The sequence below is a fragment of the Crocuta crocuta genome, unplaced genomic scaffold (assembly GCF_008692635.1).
Source record: "Crocuta crocuta isolate KB4526 unplaced genomic scaffold, BGI_CrCroc_1.0 scaffold8, whole genome shotgun sequence".
NCBI lineage: Eukaryota > Metazoa > Chordata > Mammalia > Carnivora > Hyaenidae > Crocuta > Crocuta crocuta.
In genome coordinates this window covers 650,556-678,302 of record NW_027532162.1, presented here as the reverse complement: position 1 = coordinate 678,302, position 27,747 = coordinate 650,556, and the positions used below count along the sequence as shown (strand labels likewise).

General features: G+C 51.7%; 1 protein-coding gene across 1 annotated transcript in view; it reads left to right on the top strand.

Annotated features, from left to right (window-relative positions):
• Positions 1-27,747, top strand: part of TDRD9 (tudor domain containing 9) — a 101,947-nt gene that overhangs the window by 71,277 nt on the left and 2,923 nt on the right. Inside the window, exons 25-35 of the mRNA XM_077776533.1 lie at positions 2,876-3,049; positions 4,675-4,786; positions 5,633-5,845; positions 6,373-6,462; positions 7,525-7,785; positions 8,683-8,838; positions 9,899-9,969; positions 11,417-11,526; positions 12,026-12,122; positions 18,447-18,585; positions 21,793-21,911. Coding sequence (XP_077632659.1) covers positions 2,876-3,049; positions 4,675-4,786; positions 5,633-5,845; positions 6,373-6,462; positions 7,525-7,785; positions 8,683-8,838; positions 9,899-9,969; positions 11,417-11,526; positions 12,026-12,122; positions 18,447-18,585; positions 21,793-21,911 — 1,542 coding nt within the window. The remainder of the gene's footprint in view (positions 1-2,875; positions 3,050-4,674; positions 4,787-5,632; positions 5,846-6,372; positions 6,463-7,524; positions 7,786-8,682; positions 8,839-9,898; positions 9,970-11,416; positions 11,527-12,025; positions 12,123-18,446; positions 18,586-21,792; positions 21,912-27,747) is intronic.

Sequence of the window (27,747 nt, the reverse complement as noted above, 5' to 3'; positions counted from 1 at the left end):
AGCTTTGGTTTTCCACGTTATCAGTCTTGGTTTCTCTTCTGTTTCAACCGAGTGACCTCCTAAAGGGGCTAAGCTGTGAGCCCGGTGGTCCGCTACCAATGGCCCCGTGACACCTCGCGGTGCCCGGGGTGGGTGATCAGGGTTGTCCGCCACTAGCTGGTCACGGTGTGTCCATTACTGTGTAGGCCATGGAGCCACCGCGGGTGGGCTTGCCTGCTTGTAGCACTCAGAACTCGTTACTGGAACTCTTTGTGGCAGACAAGTGCTGTGCGCACTGGATTACAATTCACCTTATTTGAATTGCAGATACGAGGACAGAAGGGATGTTTCGGAGTGTCACTCGGAGTGTCACTTTGAGTTTTTATTTCTAGGAGGGATTGTTTATGTGCAGAAAAGACTATAGTTTTAAATTGAATTTTAGCTTTAAAATTGGAGATTTGTTTCTGGTGGTCTGTAAATTTTATTTAGTTTACTAAGCTGATGTCCAATAACTCAAGTTGAGCACATTTGATCCCTTTTCAGTTTGGATTAATCCCCTCAGACATTTTAAGTTCTGTTCCTGTGCTCAATGTATTGATTTTCTCTGCAAGCACGGAAATGCCTCGCATACTTTCTGCAGTTACAGTTTTAACTGCGCTGACGCTGACAGTATCTCAGGTCTTCTTAAATATTCTAATGCAAATTACACTGAAATTGGCTTTTTGTTTTTTTGAGAGAGAGAGAGCACACACAAGTGAGCAAGGGGCAAAGAGAGAGAAAGAAGCGGGGCTCACCTAAAATGGGGCTCGAGCTCACCCAGTGTGGAGCTTGAACTTGCAAATCATGAGATATGACCTGAGCCCAAGTCAGGTGGTTAAGGACCAAGCCATCCAGGTGCCCTTCACATTGCACTGAGCCTTAATCATGTTTATGGAATCACGTCTTTAAAACTGGAGCCACACAGTGAGGCTGTCTGTCCTGAATTCCGGAGGTCCGTCTGCCTTGGCTGTGGCTCCGGTTGTGCGTGGGCGACCTGTGGCTGGCAGTCTGGGCTCTCCCTGATCTTGTCAGCGGGTAGGAGTCGGTTGTTTGTTTCATATTCTTCCTGTTGGAGCCTTTTTTAAATGGGTATTTTAATCCTATTTTTCACGGTTCCTTGTATTTCTGGCTTTTTAGCTGCAGTGGCGATGCCACATCAGTCTCTTGCAGAAGTGACTGCCCTTGTGGCTGTGCCAGGAGCGGTCCTCGTGCACCGAGCGTGGAAGGACGAAGGGCGACCTAAGTCACTACTTGAGGGAGTGAAGGCCGTGTTCCTTCTGGGGTCATGTGGGACCTGCCTGGGCGAGGCGGCGGTGGCGGGTGTGATGGGCCTCCGGGCGCAGGTGGCAGCCCCCCAGGCCCAGCGTCCCTCTCGCGAAGCTTCCACACCAGTGGTGGGGTGTCCGCCTAATTGTGGGGTTCCGCAGACATTTGTCCATCTTAAGCTGTTCCCAGGGAGGCCCAGGTGGTCAGGAGACGTTCTTTCCGGGCTCAGGAGCAGTCGTGTTCACTGGGGACTTTGCAGGGAGGTGCTCGAGCTGGCGGTGGAGGTGGCTGCTGCGGCAGGCGGAGCCCACGTGAGCCTGGTGGGGACTTGAGAGAGTGTGGGGTGCGCGCGGAGCACGGACGGAAGCTGTTGGCCGGCAGCTGGCGTCGTGTCAGGTCTGTGTGTGTCCGGCGGCCGGGTGCCCTGGGTGCCCTGGGTGCCCTGAGCTGGGCAGACACCCCTCCTGCCGGGGCTGCGCTGAGCTGTCCTGAGTTTTGTGGGACGCGACCAGGGAATGAGGAAGAGCGGAGTCTCAGGAGTTGTGTAAAAAAGGAGACGTTTGCCACCAGGGAGGCCACGGGTGAGACGCAAGATTTCTTGGGTTTGGGTGTTGGTTGCGTGTGCACGACAGAGGAAGGCGGGTCCTCCAGACTTCCAGACAGCGCAGACGGGGGCGGCGGGCAGGGGTCCGGATCCTGCCGCAGGAGCGGCGTCCTGGGGGCATGGGCTCAAGCAGGACAGAAACGGTTTCTGAGGAGACACTCCGGACCAGCCGGGGAAGGGTGGTGGGAGAGCGTGAGCGAGTTGGGCACGGCCAGTGCGCGTGCCCAGCAGTGAGTCCACTGGGGGGAGGGCGGAGGAGAGCCGGTGCTCCCGGGGCAGCCGCACGGTGAACGGGCCGGCCGAGGTAGGGGCGGACTCTCGTGCCTGCACTCGGACCTCCGCGTTCCCGTGACTGTCCTTGGAGGGGTCATGGGTCTGTTTGGTGAGGAGGACGTTTTGGCCCGGGCTGTTCTTGTACAGGCAGACGTGCACTTGAAGCTTCTTATCCCAGGAATGCCCAGCAGACGCCCTTAGCGCACGCTCGGTTCTCCTCTCCCAGAGATGGGGGTGGTGGCGGCGAGAGGGGTGTCCGTGAGCTTGCCCCGTGGGGGTAAGCCCCACGCAGCTTGTGGAGGGGAGTCCGGAGGTCCCTGACCTCTCCTTGATTTCCTGTCCTCTGTGTTTAGTTCACGGTAGAACAGAAACCCCCCGGGGCTCACAGAGCTGCCATTCTGTGTTCCTTGCGAGGGTCAAGATTTCTTAGGGGAAGGTCTCGTTCGCACTTGGTGTGTGTCTTGCGTTATGGGGCGGGATTCATAAGGGGGTGCTCAGTTTTACTTAGATGACAGATCCCTGTGATTTCTGTTTCTCCTAAGTGAATAGTTTCATTTAAGGAAACACTTCCTGATTAATTGTAGAATGAAGGGTTTCTGGTGTTCTGAGGAGAGGCGCATTAAACTCCATCTGATCTTGAGAGAAATTAATTTCACTCAGTTCTCCTGTTCAGGTTCCTGAGAAACTAACTTTTTCTTTACGTTTGTGGAGCAGAGCCTTTGTGGAGTTCTCACGTAACCCAACAGAGAGGTTTAAAACCCTCCCTGCGGTGTACATGGCGATCAAGATGTCTCAGCTGAAGGTCGCCCTGGAGCTGAGTGTCCACTCAGCGGAGGAGATTGAGGGCAAGGTGCAAGGAGGGCCCGTCTCCAAGCTCAGGAACACAAGGTATTTTCAGAAGGCAAGCGGCCAACCCCGTCTACTTGCTGTCACAGTTTCAAATACTGTTGTGGTGGTTGTTTTTAAGGTGTATTTATTCCGAGACAGACAGGGCGTGTGGGTGGAGGAGGGGCAGAGCGAGAGAGGAAGAATCCCCATCAGTCCGCGTGCTGTCGGCACAGAGCCCCATACGGGGCTTGATCTCCCAAACTGTGAGATTGTGACCTGAGCCGAAGTCAAGAGTTGGACACTTACCTGACTGAGCCCCCACGGCGCCCCTCATTTTCTCTTTTTAAGCAAAGTGGAGAATTGTTTGTTCTCAGCAGAGTGGACGGCGGGACAGGGTGGAGATGGTTGGGAGCGCCCAGGTGCTGGCCGCACAAACCCCCCTTCCTCGCTGCCGGGGCTCTCCCTCCAGCCTGGCCTGGTGCAGGAAGGCAGAGCTGCCTGCGTGGTGGCCCCAAATGGTGGCACTCTCCACCTGGCAGCTGGGGTTGGGTGTGTGGATTTTATTCTCTTGGACCAAATTAAATCACCCTTCAGGATGTAGTAGGTTCCTTTGCTTTGGGTCACACTCTCCCAGTACTATGTGGAGAAATTCTCAGTCATCGTTTACAAAAAAATTTTTTTAATGTTTGTTTTTGAGCAAGAAAGAGACAGAGCATGAGTGGAAGAGGGGCAGAGAGAGGGAGACACAGAATCCGATACAGGCTCCAGGCCCTGAGCTGTCAGCACAGAGCCTGATGCGGGGCTCAAACCCACGAACTGTGAGATCATGACCTGAGCCGAAGTCAGACACTTAACCGCCTGAGCCCCCAGGCGCCGTCAGTCATCATTTCTTATTTGTGATCTGTTTAATTCTGTGAGGACCTTGACAAGAATTTGGGGAATTGGTGAAGGACGTCCCACTGAGTCTTACCTCATGTGGAGGCTTTGGTTCTGAGACTCTGGGGGTGCAGGGCAGTCCGTCTGCAGCACTGTGGGGGACGTGCCCTGCGGGAGCTTTGCCTGAGCCTCTGAATAAACGGGTCTGAAAGTTGGGGAGAGGGTGGGTCAGGGTCTCATAATTCTTCCACTTCATTTTAGAATGGAAGTATTAGGAAAGGAAAATTGTATTTTTATCACATTTGTATTTCATGTCCTCAGACTCAGCATTTGCTGTCTTACTGTTTTAAGAGGTGAACAATGTCTCCTTGGTTTATTAGAAAATCATGTATGTGTTTTCTGACATTGAACTGGCCATGGATTCTGCTACATTAGGAAAAGTCAAAGTCACTCACTTCTGAAACCAGAAGTTAGGAAACATTGCTGGTCTTACATTTAGAATTTGTACCCTTCAGAGTAGATCTGTGAGAGTCTTGACTTTGAGAATCTTTCCCCAGGGCAGTGTCTAACTCCTGGGTGCATCTGCCCCCAGGGCAGCTCAGGAAGCCATCATAGACTCAGATTTGTGATGAAATCAAATTTGTCATCTGCTGAGCTTAGGAGATGTTTTTCTCTTCCATGAAAATGTTTTTTCTTATATAAGTAATGGAATACTTTGGGCAGTGACTTCACATAGGTAAATACGTTTTCTTTGTAATACCTGACCTTTATTGTCTTTTCTTTCTCTTCTTTTTAATCACGTTACATAGGGTGAATGTGGACTTCCAGAAGCAGACAGTCGATCCTATGCAAGTCTCATTTACGACATTAGACAGATCCCAGACGATAATGGATCTCCTCTTAACAGTTGATGTCACAGAGGTGAGATGGCGTGGCTGAATCATTAGAGCTTTTCTGTCGTCTTAACCTAGGATTGTCGTGCTATAGACAGGAAATAGTGCATGCACATGTACACACACACACACAGCCTGTCACCTTAGTGGTCTAGTAAATGTGGGTGGGCTTGCATTTCAGTACTTGTTAAATGGAAATGGAGCTATAACAGAAAATGAAACACAAATATTCATTCTAGAATCAAAGTCTCTTTTAAAATGTTAGGTACATTTAAAATGCTACTCTCTGTCTCTTAGAAATGACTAAATGTTTAAAAAAATGTTAAAAAGACAGGGGGACACCTGGGTGGCTCAGTCGGTTGAGCGTCTGACTTCGGCTCAGGTCATGATCTCGCGGTTCGTGAGTTCAAGCCCTGCGTCGAGTTCTGTGCTGACAGCTCAGAACCTGGAGCTGCTTCAGATTCTGTGTCTCCCACTCTCTCTGCCTCTCCCCTGCTCATGCTCTGTCTCTCAAAAATGAGTAAACATTTAAAAAAATGTTTAAAATGCTAAAACATTAATTTTGACAATGTGACACCTGGAAATGTTGATTGGCATAGTGATGTATGCCTGTGTGATTCACTTTATGTCCACAAAACTGGCATCAGCATCATTATTCTCTAAGGTGTGGTTTTTACTACTTTTTCAATTTAAAGTTTATATATTTTGAGAGAGAGGAAGAGAGAGAGTCAGTCTCAGGCAGCCTCCAATTAAAAGCCCGTAGAATCACTCAGGTCCCAGTATTGTGCGTCTGCCCTGCCGTGTGGGCTTGTGATCAGCTTCTTGTAGAAATCACTTCTGGATTTCACCTCCGCTTTGTTTCCTTCTGTTTTAGGTGGTTGAGGTGGGACACTTTTGGGGATACAGGATCGATGAAAAAAACTCCAAGATCCTGAAAAAGCTTACTGCTGAAATAAACCGACTGAAGTTGGTTCCCTTGCCCATCCACCCATACCCAGACCTGGTCTGCCTCGCTCCTTTCGCCGAGTTCGATAAAGAAAGCTACTTCAGAGCTCAAATCCTGTATGTTTCCGGGAATTCTGCTGAGGTAGGTTTTTCCATAACTAATCACTCAGAGGAAAATGAGACAAACTTGTAGCAGCTTATAGAAATCTTGTCTAATTGTAAGTGGAAATTAACTATAAAATCATTTCACTTAGAAAAGTAGCCTCGTTGGGGCGCCTGGGTGGCTTAGTCGGTTAAGCGTCCGACTTTCGCTCAGGTCATGATCTCGCGGTTCGCGGGTTCGAGCCCCGCGTCGGGCTCTGTGCTGACTGCCAGCTCAGAGCCTGGAGCCTGTTTCAGTCTGTGACTCCCTTTCTCTCTGACCCTCCCCTGCTCGCGCTGTCTCTCTCTCTCTCTCCTAGAAATAAATAAAAAACATAAAAAAAAAAAAAAAGAAAAGTAGCCTCGTAACAGAGTTACTCCCCTCAGTGCTGTGTGGATTGAAGCTCGGGTTACAGGACTCCTACAATTACAGAGCTTGGGGATATGGCTGCATGGCCGCTGGCCGGGTGGCACGTGGTGCGTGGCCCTATTGAAGTGTGTCCTGTCCCCTCCTGTCCCTTCCTCCAGGTATTCTTTGTAGACTATGGCAACAGGTCTCACGTGGATCTGGATCTTCTAATGGAGATTCCCCATCAGCTGCTGGAACTCCCATTTCAGGTAAGGCGGTGAAGGCCCTGCGGCCCACGTGCGGGAGCTGGGCCAGGCCTTCCCCCACGGCCGGCCGGGCCCCGGGGTGGGGGGGACTCGCTGCGTCACACTAGCCAAACTCGGTGTCTGCCGTTCTCCAGAAGCATAATGCCGCAGATCCCTGTGCCGGTGCCGTTTGTGGGGTGAGGTAAAGTGCAGGGGCTTCGTGCCTAGCAGGGAACGGGCCGTTTCGTTGAGTCGTGTTCCGAATACTGTTTCTGAGGGGTCTGGTCATGTCACGAAGAGCCGGACCTTGCGGGGGCTGCAGACACGCCGAACACTTTCTGTCCGCACGGAGACCGTCCAAGAGGTGTTCCCAACTGGGAGCTTCTGTCCGGCTGAAAAGAGCCCCAGATATCTTTACCTGTGAAATTCCCACTTGCCCCCAAATTATTTTTTTTTAAACATACAATTATTTACTTATTTTTGTTGAAGTGCAGTTGACACAAGATACGACCTTTTCTCAGGAGCATGGCATAGAGGCTCCACGACTCTGTGGCTTGCGCCCCCCCGCACCCCCACAGGCATAGCTGCACCTGTCACCGTGCTGCTGTGTCCCTTGTGCTTCACCTTGTATTCCCGTGACTTACTGCGGCACCGGAAGCCTGCACTTCCTGTGCCGCTTCCTGCCCTTTGCCCTCCCCTGTCCCCTGCCCTCTGAGGCCACCACTGTGGTGTTTGTATTTATGGGTCTGTCTCTGCTGCTTGTCTGTTCTGTTTCTGAGAACCCACACGTACGGGAATTCCTGGCACACCTCTTTCCCTGACTGGCTTCGCCTAGCGTGATGCCCCCTAGCTCCACCCCCGTTGTCGCCAGCGGCAAGATCCCCTTCCGTTTTTTAGGTCTGACTCGTATTCCATCCACACACACCACGTTGTCCTTCTCCATCCGTCTGTCAGGGGACCGCAGTTGTGTCGAGTGGGGTTGTGATGACATTGGGGAGGATCCGTGTTCGGGGCGCTTTGCAGCGGTATCGGGTGAGCATTCCCCTCGTTTATGAAACCGCTCCAGCCGCGCTCTTCTGTCCCCAGGCGTTGGAATTTAAGATCTGCAAGATGCGCCCGTCTGCCACGTCCCTCGTGTGCGGCGAGCGCTGGAGCGCCGAGGCCGGCCGCCGCTTTGCCTCCCTGGTGAACGGCTGCGCCCTCCTCGTGAGGGTCTTCTCCGTGGTGCACGGGGTCCTGCACGTGGACGTGTACCGCTGTGCGGGGGCCCCGGCCGCCATCAGCGTGAGAGACACCCTCATCCAGGAGGGCCACGCCGAGCTCGCCGAGGAGCCCTATGAGTCCAGAGTACGTACCTCCGTCCTCGTTGGAGCACATGGGCCGTGTGTGTGTGTGTGTGTGTGTGTGTGTGTGTGTGTGTGAGAGAGAGAGAGAGAGATGGAGGGAGGGAGGGGGGAGAGGTGGGGGCCCTATTTTCCTCTCCCAGGATGCCGAGGGATGGACAGTTAGACAGCGCGCTTGGTACTGTTCTAAATGCCTTCTAGGTTTCTTCGACTCTAACTTACGGTGGCTGGGTGTCATTTTTGTTGGTTTCCTATTAAGCTATTTTTTTCTTCTTGGAATGAAAATTAGGTGTAAAATCGTTCTCCGTTTGGGGGGTCATTTTTTCTGTTATGGATTTGAAAATTTAGCTCCCTAATGACAGTTATTAATGGACTGTTTATTTCAAGTACTTCAAATATATCAAAATGATTTTCACCTGTTTCTTTAAAACCTGTTTTGAAGCTGTTTTTCTTGGTCTGAAGGCTTCAGAGACGCCACGTGAGAATCTAGCATCGAGGCGCCTGCTGAGGACATGGGTTGGGACCTGGGAAAGCGGGCCGTGGGAGGACGGCGGCCCAGGCCTGGCTGGGGACCCCTCGGGGGCTGCTGGCATGTCCCCTGTGTGCAGCAGACATTGTGTGTGTGTGGAAAGTTCTCTTAAGAACCGTTTCTCAATCTCTGATTTTCTCATGGCTGAAAGGTAGTGAAGGCTGGTGAAATTATTGAGCCTTAAACGATCCTGTCTTCTTTCTTTCGTTTGAATTTTAAAACGTATTTACTTGGGGAAATTTTCTCCTGACCTTAATGGTCTAGTAGTCAGCTGAGATTATAAGGTCCTGCCTAGGAAGTACTTTGATTAGTTTGGAATCAAGTGCTTTCAATACAGTTTACAGCGAAATGCACTTTCCTTCCTCTCGTCAGCAAAGCCACGAGGCTCTCAAGGGTCTTCTCTCCAAGCCCGTGGAAACCGTAGCTGACGCGTCCGTGTCGTCACCTGTGAAAGATGAAGAGAAGTACCTGATACAGATTTTGTTGGAGAGCTTTTCTTCTAATAAACTGGGCACCCCCAACTGCAAGGTAATTTGTGGGAGTCGTTTTAAAACACAGCTTGAGGGGCGCCTGGGGGGCTCAGTTGGTTAAGCATCCGACTTCGGCTCAGGTCATGATCTCGCGGTTCGTGGGTTCGAGCCCCGCATTGGGCTCTGTGCTGACAGCTCAGAGCCTGGAGCTGCTTCAGATTCTGTTTCTCCCTCTCTCTCTGCCCCTCCCCTGCTCGTTCTCTGTCTCTGTCAAAATAAAATAAAGACATAAAATTTTTTTAAAATAAAAAATAAAACACAGCTTGAAAACCGAGAATAACTTTACATTTATGTGCTGAGTCATAAGCCAGGAGTCATGATGGGTTTTCTGGCCTGGTTCTCCATGTGGGTCCATTTTCTGCAGCGGAGCCTGTTAGCGAGGGAAGGGCCGGGGCCTAGTGCGAAGACGTGCCGGTCTGGTTCTTCTGTTTAAACCAGCCTTTCCTAAGGCATCTGGGCCTGTTTGACCAGGGGAGGAAGTGGCGTGTGGGCTGTGGAGAAGCAGGCCCCCCACGGGGGCACCTGCCTGGTGGGAGAAGCACCTGCTGCTCGTACTCCCTACCCCGCACCCGGGCCGTGTGCCCTCGGCGCCCCTACTCACTTGGGGTGGCCTGGTGCAGTGAGAGAAGACTGTCACTTGGGTGTTCGGCAGCATTTCCTTATTTTGGCCAGTGTCTCTGTCAAGGAACATCAAGGAGAGAGTCCTCATGTCCCTGGAAGAGCGCCGTGACTCACCTGTCACCACTGAATCTTGAAAGTGTTATACCTGAGGTGCAGCTTATTTCTTTGTTAACACATGAGCTGACTTCTGGATTTTTAAAACGTGTATACATGTATTTTTAATTTTTTTAATGTTTATTTTGAGAGAGCGTGTCAGGCTCCGCACATCAGCACAGAGCCCGATGTGGGGCTCAGTCTCACAGTGAATCTCACGATCATGACCTGAGCCGAAATCTAGAATTGGATGGACACCCCGCTGAGCTGCCCGGGTGCCCCTAAAATGCCTGTTAAATGGTAACTTGCTTACTGGTCATGCTCTGCATGTTTTGTACACACAGGCAATGCTTCACGGGCCTTTTAACCCTTATGAACTGAAGTGTCATAGTTTGACCAGAATATCCAAGTTCAGGTACGATTGGCTTAGGTTCCCCACAGGTTTCTTTTCCTCTGCTCCCCTGTTTCCAGTGCTCTCTAGAAACTGATCTTTATGTCTAAACTGTTGGGACGTTCCCTTTTCCAGCTCCTTCTCCTTTCTCTCCTATCTCCGCAGCTGAGGTGCTCTTTGTCTCTTACATGAAAGCCGTGCTGTGTAAAACACATTTGAGCACCTTCCAACAAAGTCTTCATTTCTTTCTGTCACTGTTACTCATTCAGCAACCCTATGAATGCCCACCGCGTTCTGGGAACTGTTTAAGGCTTGAGGGGAACAGTAGCGAACAAAATGCACTCGGTGTGGTCCCAGAATCGTGGGTCTGGGAGGCGCGGCGTGCCAGGGAAGACGGGTCCTCCTAGGATGGGCTGGTGAGGCTCTTCAATATCCCGAAAGCGTCTCGGAGGGGCCCCTGGCCACACTCAGAAGGCCGCAGTGGTTTCCAGAGACACCTGTGCCAGGGGGAGCGCAGGGGGCGCTGAGGAGCAGCGAGGGGGCGGTGAGGGCCAGCTGGAGCCACGGGCCGGGCCGCGCTTTGACTCTGCACTTCCCAATAAGCCTGGGAGGTTGGAGAGTGGGCCGAAGCAGGGGCGCTGCAGAGCTGTGGTCCGCGAGGGCGAGCTCTAGAAGCAAGGTGTAGACATCCGAAGCCAGTTGGAAAGCCTTATCGTGCTTTTTAAACAGTCACTTAGCTAAGGGGTAAGCTGATGGCCAGATGCCCAGAACGGGCACCTCCTAGAGCTGCGAGGGGTGCAGAGCTCAGGCCCCACCCGGCCCCCGGCCCAGAGCCTGCGTTTTTCTGAGATGGGCATGTGAGGTGTGCAGGGCATGGCGTGAAGGCTGTCCTGTATTGAGGAGGAGGAGGCACCTCAGGCAGGAGCACACTTCTGAGGCTGCTCACTGCTGTCATCCCGGTGGGGACACCGTGGGCCACGCAAGTCCACGGCAGGAGGTGCGGAAACGGAGCGCTCTGTGAGAGCTGTGGGGGTAGAGTAGACAGGCTGGTGTGCGAGTGGAGTTGGGGACGTGGGAAGGGGAAGAGGCTGTCCTTCCTGAACGGCCATGGGGCCTCTTCGGGAAGTGAAGGAGTAGGGGGGAGGGGGGTCGGCCGCTGCCCTGCAGGCTGGGAGCACAGACCCTGGCCCCCGGGACGGAGGTAGCCATCTGGGCCTTGTCCGCGTGCGGGAGTTGCTTGAGGCTGAGGTCCCGGAGCCGGAGAGATGAGGGTGGAGAGGCCAAGGCCCCAGGAGAGATGAGGACGGGAGCCTGCAGACCTGGCAGAAAAGAGGAGGCACAAAGGAACGCTGGGACGTTGAGCAGCGTGGCGCTTGCGTGCTTGACGTGACTGTTGTGCCGGTTGTGGGATGGACGAGGCACACAGCCTGGTGGGGGGATCAGCCTCATTTTCTGATGATGCCCCTTTCAGGTGTGTGTGGATTGAGAAGGAAAGCATCAACTCTGTCATCATCAGCAACGCGCCCGAGGACCTTCATCAGAGGATGCTGGTTGCAGCCTCCCTCTCGGTCAACGCAACCGGTGAGTGAGGGTTGCGACCACCTGCCGCTCACTCTTCTCCCCTCCCCCGCCTCTGCTGCTGGGAGTGGCTCATCCCCGGGATTAGCAAACTTCTGTGTCTGTGCGTGTGTTCAGGCTGTTTTCAGAGCGCGCCGCCCGGTGTGACTTAGGGCGTGGAGCATCCCCAGTCCTGTTATATGAGGGCGTGGCTGTTGGTTTCTTGATGGAGCATTCCTTCCACCACGCTCGTCCCCAGAGTAGAATAGCCAGGCCCTCGGCCCTGGGACAGCCGATAGCCCAGTGAGAAGGGAGAGGAGAGGAGAGCAAGCCAACAGGAGTCCCCGGCGGGACAGAGGTTGCAGCCTCTTGATGAGGCGTCCGCCCTGAGGTCTCATGGGACCAGCTCTGCAGAGGGGGCTACGCGGGACGAGGAGTGTGCCGGGGGGGGTGGGGGGGGTTGGCGCTGCAGCCTGCAGAGCGAGCCGTGTGCCTGATGCCGCCTTTGTTGCCCGTCCCCCAGGGTCCACCATGCTGCTGAGAGAGACGTCTCTGATGCCGCACATCCCCGGCCTCCCGGCCCTCCTCAGCGCGCTGTTCGCACCCGTGATGGAGCTCAGGTGCGGGGCTTCGTCCCTGCTGTCCAGGCTCTGTGGGGGGGGGGGGGGGAACGGGTGGGCGTAGCACGCGCGCCTGCGTCCCCTTGGCCCCCTGCACTCCTGCCCTGGAGAGGAAATGCAGCACCCCAGCCACACTGCATATGCCGCCTGTCGTCCCTGCGCTTCAGTGTGACAGAAACGGGTCACCGCAGGGACACGCCAGCACTTGGGAGGTTTCAGAAAGAGGCTGAGAGAGCTGGGCGTCCTGCGGGGCCTTGAGTGGGTGAGTGGCGGGGAAGGGGGAGGAGGAGCTGGGATGGGCTTGGGACACATCACGGGGCTGGAGTGCGACTCCGCTGGACGCCTTGTCCCCCCCACCCCCGCACCCCGCACTGGTGACCGTGGGGGAGAAGGCACACTGCCCTGCTGAGTGTAGCTCTTTTTGGTGCCGAGATCAAACGGGGATTTCTCCTGGAGGCTCCGCAGAGAGGACCCCGTGGGCGGGCGGGGCCTCGGAGCAGCCTTGTGGGGACGGCCGCAGGCCGTTTTCATTTCACTGTAGGGCGTGCGGGGAGTGTGTTGCCCGGGAAGCCCTTGTGGGCTTCTGAGCATGGCAGCAGCGGTGGGGAAACAGGGTCTGGTCTCGGGAAGGATGCCTGCCCGGCCCCGGGACCACCCTGCCTCCAACCAGCGTTCTCCCCGCGCACCTGCTCAGGCTGCCAGCGCGGGTCAGCTGGTGCTTGTTTCAGCGTAGACAATGACTCAGTACGTTCTGTTTTCTCACTGGAAGAATACGTTACTTAGAAAAATCTGGAAAAAGCTGAATGGGCAGAAAGTAACACGATCATTTTTTAATGGTTAGTGTATTTATTTTTGGCGTTCTGTAAGTTTTTTGTTCTTAGGTTTTTGTTGTGCTGCGTCCTTATCCACAGATAAAGCATTTGCATATTATGCCGTCTTTGTAAATACCCATTTTAATAATTGCATCATATACCAGAATGGGCATAAAATGACTTTTATAAACACTGCCCCACTTTATTCACATACACGTTTGTTCTCGATCTCCTCTTGTCCCCAAAGGATTTAATATGCCTTTAAATGTTGAAATTGAGCTTCTAATTTTGCAGTAATGAGGTGATAAATATTTTGATGAATAGGGCTGTCTTCTGAGCCCTCAAAGGGGAGACAGACCCGTATGAACTGCATTATGTATGGTTCCCTAACAAGGAAGGGTGCCACCATGGGGGAGGGGAGCAGGGGCACGATTCTGAGCGTGTGGACACTGCACTGTCCTTGCCTCTTTCCCTAGACCATGCTCTTGCTTTGACTTTCCTTTTTTTTAAAAAAAATTTTTTCAACTTTTTAAAAAAAAATTATTTTTGAGAGAGAGAGACAGCGTGAGCCAGGAAGGGTCAGAGAGAGAGGGAGACGCAGAATCAGAAGCAGGCTCCAGGCTCTGAGCTGTCAGCACAGAGCCCGACGCGGGGTTTGAACCCACGAGCCGTGAGATCATGACCTGAGCCCAAGTCAGACACTCAACTGACTGAGCCGCCCAGGCACCCCTGACTTTCCTTCTAAATGTGATCTTTTGGAGGGTGTGTGTGACACCATGTATTGGTTTCAAATCCCTGAAGCGCAAGTGATTACGTTATAGAGACAGTCAAGAAATCAGCAGTGTTTAAAATACCTTCTTTCTAGGCCAAAAACATGCTTGGGGAGCCTGGGTGGCTCAGTCAGTTAAGCGTCTGACTTCGCCTCAGGTCATGATCTCACGGTTTGTGGGTTCAAAGCCCACGGTTCGTGAGTTCGAGCCCCGCATCGAGTTCTGTGCTGACAGCTCAGAGCCTGGAGCCTGCTTCCGATTCTGTATCTCCCTCTCTCTCTGACCCTCCCCTGCTTGCTCGCTCTCTCTCGCTCTCAAAAATAAATAAAACATTTAAAAAAATTTAAAAGAAAGAACAAAAACACGCTTCAAAGGGGGAGGGTAGGACTCTGCACGTAGCTGATACTTCATACTCATTTTGTTGAGTTTAGCTTAAAGAAGCCAGAATTGGGCACTCTCTGCGACCGCACAGGGAATGCCGGTGGTGCAAACGCGCAGGCTCCGCCCGGCGGGTCCAGGAGAGGCCGGTGGGGCCTGGGCCTTGTTACGGGAGGTCTGCCTTTGCCTAGGTGGGGAGCCTTTTTAAATTTGTTTGAGGAGCTTGGGGGCACAGGGTTCTGACGTGGCCGCACTCGGCCCTTCGCCCGGGCACCCGGCTCCAGCAGCTGGGTGCAGAGCGGCTGCTGTCTGTACACACAGCCCGCTGCTTCTGAGTCCGCGCCGTCCCATCGATGCTGACAGCGACTGGGGGCCACAAGGAAGGTTTGCCACCTCCAGCGTACCGTCTGCAGTGGCGGGAGGCGAGGGAGGAAATGGTCCCTCACACAGGGCCAGGAGGGGAGAGAAGGGAGGGCGGTGGTCCCCTCCCCCGCTCCTGGCGGCCGCTGACCAGCTGCAGCGCAGGGCCCTTCTGCGAGCCCGGTGCCTGGGCCCTGGCGGCTCTGCCCGCGCAGAGGGGCCCTGCTCTCCTGTCACCTTTGCCTCCGGCCACCCTCCCACATATCGGCCCTTCGAGCCCCTGCCCGGGACGGCTTCGCCTTGCCTGCCACCCTCCTCCGGGTGCTTCCTTGTGCGGAACCTGCTGGAGCGTTGTCTCCTGTGTGAGGGGCAGCAAAGGCCTAGGAGCGGGTTCCGAGCGTCGCCCTCGCCTCCCGCTGGGGCCTGTGGCAGCGGGGCAGGGGTGGTGGGGAGCGCTCCGCGGGTGCCTCGGGGCGGTGCTCCAGCCTTGGAAACAAGGAGGAGAAGTCTCCCAAAGTGATGGACAGCCCCACCCGGCAAACCTGTTCCCGATTAATGGGAGTGGATTAAAAGGGAACTTTCACTTTGTTACTGTGTGTTCCATCGACTCTGGCCGCATGACACACGATCCTCTTCTGCCCTTTGGTTGCAAGGGGGTGGTGTTCAGCCGGCCCGCCGGAGACCGCTCCGTGACGCCTGGCTCTGCAGCAGGGCCCCCACGGCTGAGGGCGGAAATCCCGCCTCGGCCCTCTGCTCCCAGGGCTGGTGGCCCAAGGCCTCAGCTTCTGCTCACCAGGCCTCCGCATGTGGTGTCCGCAAGGGCTCGTCCGAGACCCCCTCGGGGCGTGGGGGCCGGGTGCTGCCGGCCAGCATCCTGACACAGAGCGGGCTGGAATCCCCTTTGATGACCAGCCTCCTGCGTGTTCCGTGGTGAGATTTGCCACGGCCGCCGTCCACTCAGACCCGAGGCATGGGATCACAGACCCTGTTTCTTACCGGAAAGTGTCCACTTTCCACCGAGAAAATAGCACGTAGGATGAGCACTCCTGACCTCCCCGTCCATGCAGCGTGCCACCTTCTGTACACCGACCTGTCGTCTGAACTGTTCAGTGCCATTGTGGACCGTTTTTGTAACGTAGAACATCTTGATCTAACTCTGTTTTTAAAAAGCTGTAGAAAATTTGAGAATACAGTCAGGTGCCTTTGAGTATTGGAAGCATGAAGTGACGGGAATGTGTGGTGGGAGGGGGCCGCTGGCGGGGCTGGTGGGAAGGCCATGGCGCCAGCTGGACCTGGGCTCGCAGGCTGGCCGGCCACCTGCTGCCTGCCCCCAGGCGGGGCCTGGCGTGTCCCCAGCTGTCGAGAGGGGCTGTGGTGAGCTCACAGGCACGGCACCTGGAGGCGGAGGCTGCCGTGAGGGGCGTCTGTCCTGCCCTGGGCGCTCCCAGCAGCATCGCGGGCAAGTGGAAGGGCCACAAGGCCCTTCCCCGGGGAGCAGCCTTAGCAGGATTTGGAAATGTCAGTAGACTTTGAACAAACACAGTTGTCTCTTGAACAACACGGCCTGCCATTGGCTGGAAGCTTTACTGATAACCTCGGGGGATGCACACGCTCGGTACGTCCTCTGTGTCGCATACGGTGTTCTCGCAAGCAAGTAAGCTAGAGAAGAGCCATGTTTTGTTCAACAAATCCCCCCAAAATTTCCAGTGTATTCATTGAAAAGAACCCACATATAATTGGAGCTGCTCAGTTGCAGCCTGTGGTGGCCAAGGGCAACTGTACTTTGCAGACAGATACAGCGCACACTGCCAAATATTTCACAGCTCTTTTACATGGCGGTGTCAGATGGACTGACATTTGACTTCCGAGGAACTGTGTTTCCCTCTTTGGCTCACGGAGAGTGTTGTAAAGTGTGAGCTTGTGGAACAGGTTCCTCTTCTGTTGTGTTTATTTCAAACATCCTTGTCCGGAGAAGCTGGCTCTTCCAAGCCCAGCAGGTGTCAGCTTCCAGAAGCGCCAGCTCCTGGGCCTGCGCTGTCTCCCAGCGGGCTGGCTGTGTGGCGCGCCCTTGCCGTGTCCATGGGGGGGCGCGCTTGCTCGGTTCTGGTCGTGACTTCTGCGATTCTCGGTCTGAGTTTAAATGTGGGTTTTAAAGGAAGTAAAAATCTTCCTGTGGTCTTCATTACTGGGTCTTAGGTTCCTGTAAGTTTTTAGGATCCGCAGAAGAGAATGGAAGCCAGTGCTTTGGTGACCTTTATTGATTTAAGGTGCAGAGAAGATGAGCAGATGCGGTCGGTTCAAGGCAGAATATTTGGGAACTGTCCATGGTGATAAGCATGTGGTACCACGTGTGAGGGACCCACTGGAATGTCACAGCAGTCTTCAGGGAGGTGGGGCTGATGTGGCCTTTACTTAACAGTGGTGAGCAGTCATTACTCTTACTGTTGGTGACCCAGTGCTATTCTATTTGTTCCCGAAAGGTTTTGTAGAAGTTGAAATAATAGTAAATTATGTTCTATTAAAAATGTGGGGAGCATACTGTTTTTAAAAGAACACTTAAGTGATCGTTTTGTATAGTAAATGCTCAGCACCTGATTTATCGTTCTGAATTCTGGGTCTCTATTCTTTGATTTCACTTAAAGTGGTATTCTCTTTCATTTTCATTAAAGTGAAAAAGAAGTCTGTGTGTGTGTATGTATATCTTTAGGACCAAGAAGAAAGCTCTTGTTTTTGCTTGGATTATTTTCATCAAAACAAAACCTTATTGATATAAATTAATGGGAAAAGGTATATGTTTGTATCTGTTCATTTTATTTACTTATTTATTTTTATTTTTAAATATTTTTATTTTCGAGAGAGACACACAAAGCATGAGTGGGGGAGGGGCAGAGAGGGAGGGAGACACAGAATCTGAAGCAGCTCCAGGCTCTGAGCTGTCAGCACAGAGCCCATTGTGGGGCTCAAACCCACGACCTGTGAGATAATGACCTGAGCCGAAGTTGGACGCTTAACCAACTGAGCCCCCAGGCGCCCCAGTATGTGTTCATTTTATATTGTTGAACCTGTTCTGGGCTGTGGTGCTGGCATTTAATCTGATGCCTGGGGTGAACAAAGGAGCCTGCGGGCAGAGGAAAGGTGCTCCCACGAGGAGTCTGACAGGCCCGTGGGGAAGCTGGAGCAGCTGGAGCCTGGTGCAGGGGTGGAGGGAGAACGTGGTTTGAGATCCCCTGGGGGAGCGAAGCGGAGACTGGGGGCCGCATGGCTCGGAGTAGGCTCTGGTTTCCTCGGATGCCACAGGAGCCCACCCTTCAGCCTGGGTTTGTTTTTGTTACCATGCTGGGAGGAACAAAATAGACTGGCTTTGTTTTGAGCAGCTGCCGCTGTCTGCTGCGTGGGAGCCAGACTGGAAGAAGCAGGGCTGGGTGTGGGGAAGACGGGACGGAAAGTGATGGCCTGAGTCCAGGTGTGAAGTGATGATGGCTCGGACCAGGCCGGGAGTAGCTGAGATGGAGGGGTCACCAGGTTTAGGGAGATGTTGGACATGGAAGGGACAGGGTGCGGTGCTGGCAGGAGGGGACAGGTTCTGGTTGAGAATGTAACACTGTATCGTGTGTGCGGCTGTTTCAGGAGAGGAAGGTGGGACATACTTGTAGGCTTCTAACTAAGTGCTAGACTTCTTTCACAAGCCATAAATATTCTGTGGAAACCTCACTAATAAGAATTTAACCCAAGGGAAGAATTCGAAGGTAGGGAAGAGCCTGAATGTGATAAAATATTCTTTATGTTCCCTGCCGCAGTGAGAAATAGAAACCCCAATAATGGACTGATAAACAAATTTATTGTCTTATAACTGCATAGCCTCTATCATTTCTAATATAAATACTGGAAGAGAAAATGCAGAAATATAACTAGCAGAACGATGATTTTATTGGCCAGTTCCTTTAACATCGAAACAATGGTTTATAATTTCAAAGTATTAACTCTTCTAAAAACTTTTCATTCAGGGTTGATCGGGATGGAAAAAGCTATACTGGAATCCTTTGTGGTCTGGGGTGGAATCCAACCACGGGAGCCCCTATCCTGCCAGAGCATGACATTGAGCTAGCATTTGACGTCCAGTTCAACGTGGAGGACATCATAGAGGTGAGACGGATGCGTCAGCACCGCGGGAGGTGTCTGTCTGTCTGTGTCTGTCTCTCAGCTGGTTTGTACCCATTTAACAGTGCGGTGTCTGACACGGACCTGTCAGTACAGACCCCACGTCTCTGGCCCCAGAGGTGCTCGCTGTCCCTTAACCTGCCTGTGTTGCTTCCCCGTTCCGTAGCAGGTGGCTTTCCGGTAGAGCCCGCGCTCTCTGAATTTCTCCTGTGGCATCTCTGGGCACAGCAGGCTTTTCTGGGCAGTGGGAGCAAACACCAGGCCGGTAGGACCGCTGGCATCTTGGCCACGCCCCCCTCCAAGTCCAGGCTCGCTGCGCGTCCTTGCTGGTCTGCGGCGGGAGGCGAGGGCACGGAGTCCTGCTCGGCCTCCCCCTCCTGACGAGCGTGAAGGGCCCGCCGAGCGCGTAGCTGTGCAGCCGCCCGTGTGCGCCGGGCCGGGACGCGATACATTTGTGGGGGGGGGGGGGTTAGGAGAGTGAAGCACTTAGAAGCTTAGGGAGCAGCTGACAAAGTAATTTTATGCCTTCTGAATCTGATAATGAAAAATTTGGGCTTATGTTTTACATGCTTGTGTTTTTATAGTTCATTGTTTTAGTGATTCCATGTTGTTGCATTTTGCAAAGTGAGAAACAGAGCTGGTCATTCACCACAGATAGTTTGAACAGTGCTGCTGTAACTGACCCCTTTTCCTTCTCAGAAGTTGGACGAACTAGGTGAGGTTGGTGTTAACTGCGGAGAAGGGGGCAGGGAAAGAAGGTGCTAAGATGAGCCGCACCAGGCCGGCCCTCAGCCCAGAGGGCCCTGTGGTTACTGTGGTCAACGTTGCATTGCATTGACTTAACTTTCACCCTAAGCTGTTTTGGGGCTTAAAAATACTCCGTAATAGGCCTAATTGTAAAATGTACAACAATAAAACTTCAAGAAGTAAAAAGAGAAAATCTGGAGGCCTTGGCTTTGATGGGGAGTTTCTGGTGCAGCACCAAAAGTGCAGTCTGTGAGAGAAGAAACGGAGAAGCTGGACTTCGTCAGAATTAAAACTGCTCTGCCAGGGACCTGGCTAAGAGCACAAGGGGACAGGCCGCCGCGAGGAGAAAATGCTTGCGGATGAGCTATGTGACCAAGGACTTTTATCCATGATATGTGAGGAGCTCTGAGACCCAGTAAGTAAAACAGTAAGTGAAAACACGGACAACAGTAAACAGAACTGCTCAGCGTCCTCTTCACGAGGAAGTGCAAGTAAGACCACGGCAGCTGTTAGAATGGCTGATGACAGTGCTGGTGACCACGTGCAGCAGCTGGAGCTCTTCACTGCCGGTGCGGATGCAGAGTGGGACTACTGTTTTGGAAGCCAGGATTATTTAAAAGTTTCTTTTTCCATTTATTTATTTATTATTATTTTTTTAAATATTTTTATTTATTTCTAGGAGAGAGAGAGGGACAGCGTGAACAGGGGAGGGTCAGAGAGAGAGGGAGTCACAGACTGAAACAGGCTCCAGGCTCTGAGCTGGCAGTCAGCACAGAGTCCGACGCGGGGCTCGAACCCACGAACCGCGAGATCATGACCTAAGCTAAAGTCGGACACTTAACCGACTAAGCCACCCAGGCGCCCCACCATTTATTTATTTTTGAGAGACAGAGGCAGATTACAAGTCGGGGAGGGGCAGGAGACACAGAATCTGAAGCAGACTCCGGGCTCTGAACTGTCAACACAGAGCCCGATGCGGGGCTTGAACTCATGAGCAGTGAGATCATGACCTGAGCCAAAGTCAGACGCTTAAAAGACTGAGCCACCCAGGCGCCCCACCGGTGTCTTAAATGCCTGTTTCCAAGTAGGAGAAAGCAGGACTCAGGCTACTGTTATAAGATCCCATTGATGTGCATTGTAGGGAAGGATAAACCAAAGGGCAGAGCCGATGGATGGTTACTCCAGAGCAGAGGGCTGCCGTCTGGGGTGCTGGGCTGGCGGACGCACGACCCCGTGTGCTTGTCGACCCACTGGCCGCCCCTCATGAAGGAGGGGAGCTAAGGTACGCAGTTGAAACACACACACACACACACACACACACACACACACACACACACACAGATTTTGGGTAATTGTGTTGAGAAAAAGGAGCTTTGGAAGCCGTTGTTTTGACTGAAAACAGTAAGGCTGCAGCCAGAAAGCTGCTAATAAACACTCTTCTCTCTGTCCGACTGCTTTACTCTGAAGGTGTTTTACACAGTTCAGCTGGGGCTGAACGGCAAGTATGTGGGTGTGTGAGCTAGGTTTCTCCTGGTCAGGAATTCCAGGTGAGCAGGACAGGAAGGCTGGAACAGACCCTGGGGTACGGGATGGGCCAGAAGTTCATCAGTACAAGCATGTGTAACCTTTACACGCGCAGTTGCATGTGTGTGCGGCTCCGTACACGTACCTGTACCGCCCAGCCCTGTGACGGCCTAGAGGCTATGACACTCTCAAAGCCATCAGCACCCTGGATGCCCAGACTGGTTTCTGATAGGATTTTCCAGGAAAAGGAAATGAGTCCCTTGGAGAAACGGCTTTCCTGGGCTGGAGCAGGGGAAGTAGAGGGTGAGGCTCGGGCCTTCTTGTAGCGCCGGGAAGTCAAAGTGTGCTGGGAAAACTAGAGGATGGGACACGTCCAGGGGACGCGGGGCCACTGAAGGAGCTCCCACTGGCCCAAGCTGGCACATCTGAGCAGCAGAATAAATGACGTGGTATTGGATTATAACCCAAGAAGGCAAAATGACTATTTGTGTGTCCATAAGGTTACAAATAAATGATGGAGGAAGCAAATGAGGAAGAAGAGACAGGTCCTCATACAGGAGGATTCCCAGCAGTGTCTGTAGATACCTGGTTCCAGGAAGTGGCACGTCATTGGCCCCAGACCCCATTGTGAGGGCGGACTCGACGCGGTGACGTGCATCCAAGCAAAGAGGAGGGTGTGGGAGGGTGACTAGACGGAAACATGGGGGCCCTTCCTACTGATCTTTAGTGTTTTCTTTTGTTACTGTTTCTTACGCTACAGTAGTGGTGGTTGATGTTATTTGTGTTGTTTTAATTGTTTGTTCCAGAAACCATATTACAGTAGTCATCAGTATGAACTCTGAACACTGATGAAGTATGTAAATGTGGAATGGAATTCAGTTACAGAGCCATGTGAATGTTGCTGTTGCCTTTTATTTACAGATTAATATTCTCAGGGCTGCTATTAATAAGCTGGTGTGTGATGGACCAAATGGATCGGAGTTTCTTGGGCCAGAAAGAGTTGCACAGTTACAGGATAGCGCTCGTCAGAAACTTCTAGGGTAAGTTGTGCACCTTTGAAAAGGTGTTAAATATACAAAGCCGTCCCAGCCATTGGGAGAAAGGCTAACTTTACTTTGCACTCTTTGCTTTTTTAAATCACCGTATTTTCTGTGAACTTTGTGCTGAGGCTGAACACACGTAAGGTGCATGGGCCGCCTCAGGGTACTTGCCCAGGAGACCGGCACCCAATCAGAAACGATGCTAGAAAATGTGAAAGGTGCTTCTGAAACCAAAAGACCCCCCACCCCCCCCAATGTACGTGGGAAGGTGCGAATGTCACCAGGATGCCAGATGCTACTCGCCCTCCACAGGACGCTGCCTCAGGCAAGGAAGGTCCGGTAACTGGTGTCCGTGTCACCTCCTCACAGCCACTGTCAGCAAGAGTGAGCATGTGCTGACCATCAGTCCAGTGATTGTAGCGCATTCGTACAATTGTGCCAGCCTCACCACAGCTCAGTGTCACAGCATGTCTGCTTTCCCCGAAAGTTCACTTGTAAATAGTTTAAAACTGGATTGGGGTGGGGGCAGGGCGCCTGGGCGGCTCAGTCGGTTAAGCGTCCGACTTCAGCTCAGGTCATGATCTCATGGTTTGTGGGTTCATGGTTCATGAGCCTACGTCGGGCTCTGTGCTTACAGCTCTTAGAGCCTGGAGCCTGTTTCAGATTCTGTCTCTTCCTTTCTTTGCCCCTCCCCACTCACGCTCTGTCTCTCTCTCAAAAATAAGTAAACATTAAAATAATTTTTAAAACTGAATTAGGGTAGTGGTTATGCAGCTCTGTAAATTTACTAAAACTGTGGAACTATAGACTTAAAATTGATAAATTCTATAACATATAAATTATATCTCAGCAAAGCTGTTTTAAAAAATGTAAGTTCTTGCCCATCTGTAAGCACGTCTGTTCTCACCCCCAGCTGCCACTGATCTGCGCTTGGTCTCTGAATACCTCATGTACGTGGAATCATGGTTTTTTTCTTTTTCTTTTTTAGTTATTTATTTATTTATTTATTTTTAATGTTTTATTTATTTCTAGGAGAGAGAGAGAGCGTGAGCAGGGGAGGGACAGAGAGAGGGAGTCACAGACTGAAACAGGCTCCAGGCTCCGAGCTGGCAGTCAGCACAGAGCCCGACGCGGGGCTCGAACCCACGAACCGCGAGATCATGACCTAAGCGAAAGTTGGAAAGTCGGACGCTTAACCGACTAAGCCGCCCAGGCGCCCCGGTTTTTTTCTTTTTAATCTGGCTTCACTTAGCGTAACAGGTTTGCGGTTCACCTGTCGTCACATGTTTGTCCCTGTGTGTTGCTGGGTAGTGCTCCGCTGTGCGTGCCACGCTCTGTGGATTCAGCAGTGGGCCAGGAATGTGGATTGTTTCTGGTGCTGGGCTGTGCTGGACTGTGCCGCGGCGAAGACTCGTGTGAAGTCTCCGGGTGAGGGTCTCCCAGCTCCCACGCAGCTGTCGAGGAGTGCCGTCGGTGCGTCGTGGGGGGGAGCCATGTTGATTCTTCAAGGCCTGGCCAAACGGTGCTCCACAGTGACACCGTGTCACCTTCCTGCCAGCAGCGCGTGACAGTCCAGTCTCCCCATGTCCTTGCCAGCTCTCGACACTGTCCGGAAACTTTATTGTTGACGTTTGGTGGGAGCTCAGTTTCACTTTTTTTTTCCCCCCCTCCTAGTACTTATCTTTTGTTCTGTTTTGTTGGTGTTCACTCTTATGATGATTATTCCTTTACTTCTGGTTACTTTGGATTTAATTTGCTCTTTTTCTAGTTTTACAACCTAGAACCTTTGGTTATTGTTTTGAGACCTTCCTTTTCTGTCACAAGCAATTAATATGTTCCCTCCGTCACTGTTATAGCTGCATCCCGTAGTTTCTGATCTGTTTTCGTTTTCATTCTTTTGAAAATACTGTCTCATTTTCTTTGACTAAATGGGTAATTATTTATGAGTGTATTAATTTTCTTTAAGAAAGTTTTTTTTAATGTTTTATTAATTTCTGAGAGCGAGAGAGAGAGAGCGAGCGAGAGAGAGAGGCAGCATGAGCAGGGGAGAGTCAGAGAGAGGGAAACACAGAATCCAAAGCAGGCTCCAGCCTCTGAGCTGTCAGCACAGAGCCCGATGTGGGACACAAAACCACGAACCGGGAGATCATGACCTGAGCCGAAGTTGGATGCTTAACCGACTGAGCCACCCAGGCACCCCTAAGTATATTAATTTTCAAATATTTGGGGATATTTTCCAACTTTCCTCATGTTGTTATATAATTTATTTCTGTGTGCACAGTATACATTGTTTTTTTTTTTTTTTAATATTTTTATTTATTTCTAGGAGAGAGAGAGAGAGACAGCATGAGCAGGGGAGGGTCAGAGAGAGAGGGAGACACAGACTCAGAAACAGGCTCCAGGCTCTGAGCTGGCAGTCAGCACAGAGCCCGACGCAGGGCTTGAACCCACGAACCGCGAGATCATGACCTAAGCGAAAGTCAGTCTCTTAACCGACTAAGCCACCCAGGCGCCCCACAGCAGTATACATACTTTGAATGATTTCTGTATTTTAAAATTTATTGAGACCTATTTTATGGCATAGCATAGATATAGTCTTTCTGGTAAGTGTTCCATGCTCACTTGAAAATTTGAGTGTGTACCTGCTCTTGTGGAGTAGAGGCCTTGGTCGGTGTTGGTTAGATCAAACTGGCGGGTCGTGGCAGCCTTCAAGGCTCTATCCTTGCTGATTTTCTTGGTAGTTCTATGAATATTCAAAGTGGGTTATTGAAATTTCTATAATTACTGAATTGTTTCTTCTTTCAAGTCCATCAGCTTTTCTTTTACGTCTTTGGGGCTGTGTTGTTAGATACCGTATACGTGATTGTTGTCTCTTCAGCATGTGCCAGTCCTTTGTCATTCTGAAATCTCTGTCTTTATCTCTAGGAAGAGTTGTTGTCTTAATCTTTTTCTTTTTAAAAACATTTCTTAGAAAACCAAAACGGGAGGTATCACCATCCCAGACTTGAGCCTCTGCTACAAAGCTGTCATCTTCAAGACAATATGGTGTTGCCACAAAAACAGACACATAGACCAATGGAACAGAATTGAGAACTCAGAAGTGGACCCAAAAGTATACAGCCAACTGATCTTTGACAAAGCAGGAAAGAATATCCAATGGAAAAAAGACAGCCTTTTTAACAGATGGTGTTGGGAGAATTGGACAGCAACATGCAGAAGAATGAAACTAGATCATTTTCTCACACCATGCACAAAAATAAACTCAAAATGGATAAAGGACCTGAACGTGAGACAGGAAACTATCAACACCCTAGAGGAGAAAGCAGGAAACAGCCTCCTTGACCTCCACCGCAGCAACTTCTTACTTGACACATCCCCAAAAGCAAGGGAATCAAGAGCAAAAATAAATGATTGGGACCTCATCAAGATTAAAAGCTTCTGCACAGCCAAGGAAACAACCCAGAAAATTAATAGGCAACCAACGGAATGGGAAAAGATAGTTGCAAATGACATATCAGATAAAGGGTTAATATCCAGAATCTATAAGGAACTCACCAAACTACACGCCCGAAAAACAAACAACCCAGTGAAGAAATGGGCAGAAGATATGAACAGACACTTCTCCAAAGAGGACATCCAGATGGCCAACAGACACATGAAACGATGCTCAGCGTCCCTCCTCATTAGGGAAATACAGATCAAAACCACACTGAGATGCCACCTCACGCCTGCCAGAGTGGCTAAAATGAGCAAATCAGAGAACTCTAGATGCTGGCGAGGATGTGGAGAAACGGGCACCCTCCTACACTGTTGGTGGGAATGTAAACTGGTACAGCCCCTCTGGAAAACAGTGTGGAGGTTCCTCAAAAAACTAACAATAGAACTCCCCTATGACCCAGCAATAGCACTGCTAGGAACTTACCCAAGGGATACAGGAGTGCTGATGCATAGGGGCACATGGACCCCAATGTTCATAGCAGCACTCTCCACAATAGCCAAGGCATGGAAAGAACCTAAGTGTCCATCAACGGACGAATGGATCAAGAAGATGTGGTTTATCTATACAATGGAATACTCCATGGCAATGAGAAAGAATGAAATCTGGCCACGTGTAGCAACATAGATGGACCTTGAGGGTGTTACGCTGAGCGAAATAAGTCAGGCAGAAAAGGACAAATACCATATGTTTGCACGTATAGGAGGATTACGAGGAACTTAACGGAGGACCAAGGGGGAGAAGAAGGGGGGAAATAGTGGGGGAGAGGGAGAGAGGCAAACCATGAGAGACTCTTGAATGCTGAGAACAAACTGAGGGCTGATGGGCAGGGAGGAGGGCACTTGTGGGGATGAGCACTGGGTGTTATATGGAAACCAACTTGACAATAAACTACTTGTAAAAAAAATAAAAACATTTCTTGGAAAGAGAGCGTGTGTGCATGTCTGCAAGGAGAAGAGGGGCAGCGGGGGATGGGGGTGAGAATCTCAAGCAGGCTTCACACTCAGAGCAGAGCCTGTTGTGGACCTGATCCCACAACCCTGGGATCATGACCTGAGCTGAAATCAAGAGTTGGACGCTCAACTGACTGAGCCACTCAGGTGTCCCAAGAGTTGTTGTCTTAAAGTCTGTGTGTCACATGTCACGTAGCTACCCCAGCACTCCGGTTTCTGTTCGCATGCATGTCCTTTTCTCTCCTTCTGCGTATCATCTATTTGCATCTTGGAATTTTTTCAATTTTTTTCCCATGCCTTCCCCCCTCCCCTGGGGCTCCCGTCTCGCCCGTGTCTGTACTCTCCGTGTTGTCTTGCTGCGCTCTGACCATCTGGGCTTTTTTTTTCTTCAATCTTTTTAATCTCTGTTCTTCAGACTAGTTAATATCTATTGATTTGCCCTCCAGTTTCCTGCTCCTTCCCTGCCCTCCCCCGCCTGCAGGTACCCGTCCTGCTCCTTCCCCGCCCTCCCCTGCCTGCAGGTGCGAGTCCTGCTGCTTCCCGCCCTCTCCCGCCTGCAGGTGCCGGTGCTGCTCTAAGGAGTTTTCCATTTTAGTTCTTGTATTTTTCAACTCTAGAATTTGTTTTTGGGTTCCTTCGTTTTTAGTTTTTGGTTTTTAATTTTTATTGCAATTCTCTTTGAGTCACTGTCACGTTTTCACGTATTTGTTAAATGTGGTTTGCTCTGATTCTTCGTACGTACTTACCATGGCTGCTTTGTGGTCCTGTGTGCGAAACCCGCGTCTGGGCCGCTCAGCTTCTTTTGGCTGCTCTTTTTTACTGAGTATGGGTCACACATTCCCATTCCTGGCAAAGCATAAGTTTTTGCTGAAATTCGGTCATTTTAATCGGTGCAGGGTAGCCGCGTAGGGTGCTGACCCCTCGCAGGCTTCCGCAGCGTATGTTTCCCCCCATGTTGTGAGTCCACTGATGCCTGGGTTCTCTTTAGGCTCCTGTGCTCATTGTCCTCCGTATTGTTCAGCTGGCCTACTGGGGGTTCCCCTTGTGTCTACACTGCTTCGTGCTGAGCCTGCGAGGAGTCAGAAGTTGTGCTTACTTAGCTAAGCCTTTGAGCTCCTGTCCTTTGCCAGTAGCTGTACGCGTGGTTTGGGTGGTGTGTCCAAGGTGCAGGTGGCTTTGAACTCTTGCCGGCTTTTATGTTTTCCCAGGGCTTTCCTGCATGCCACCTCCCTGCCACCCAGGGTGTGTGGGGGGCCCATCTGGCCCTCTGGGACTCTCATTCCAGGACCTCTCTCTTTGGCTTCTACGCGGCCTGCTGGTCTGCTTGCTCCCCCGGCAGGACCCTGACCTGCGGCTGGCAGAGCGGGGGGGGGGGGGGGGGGGGGCG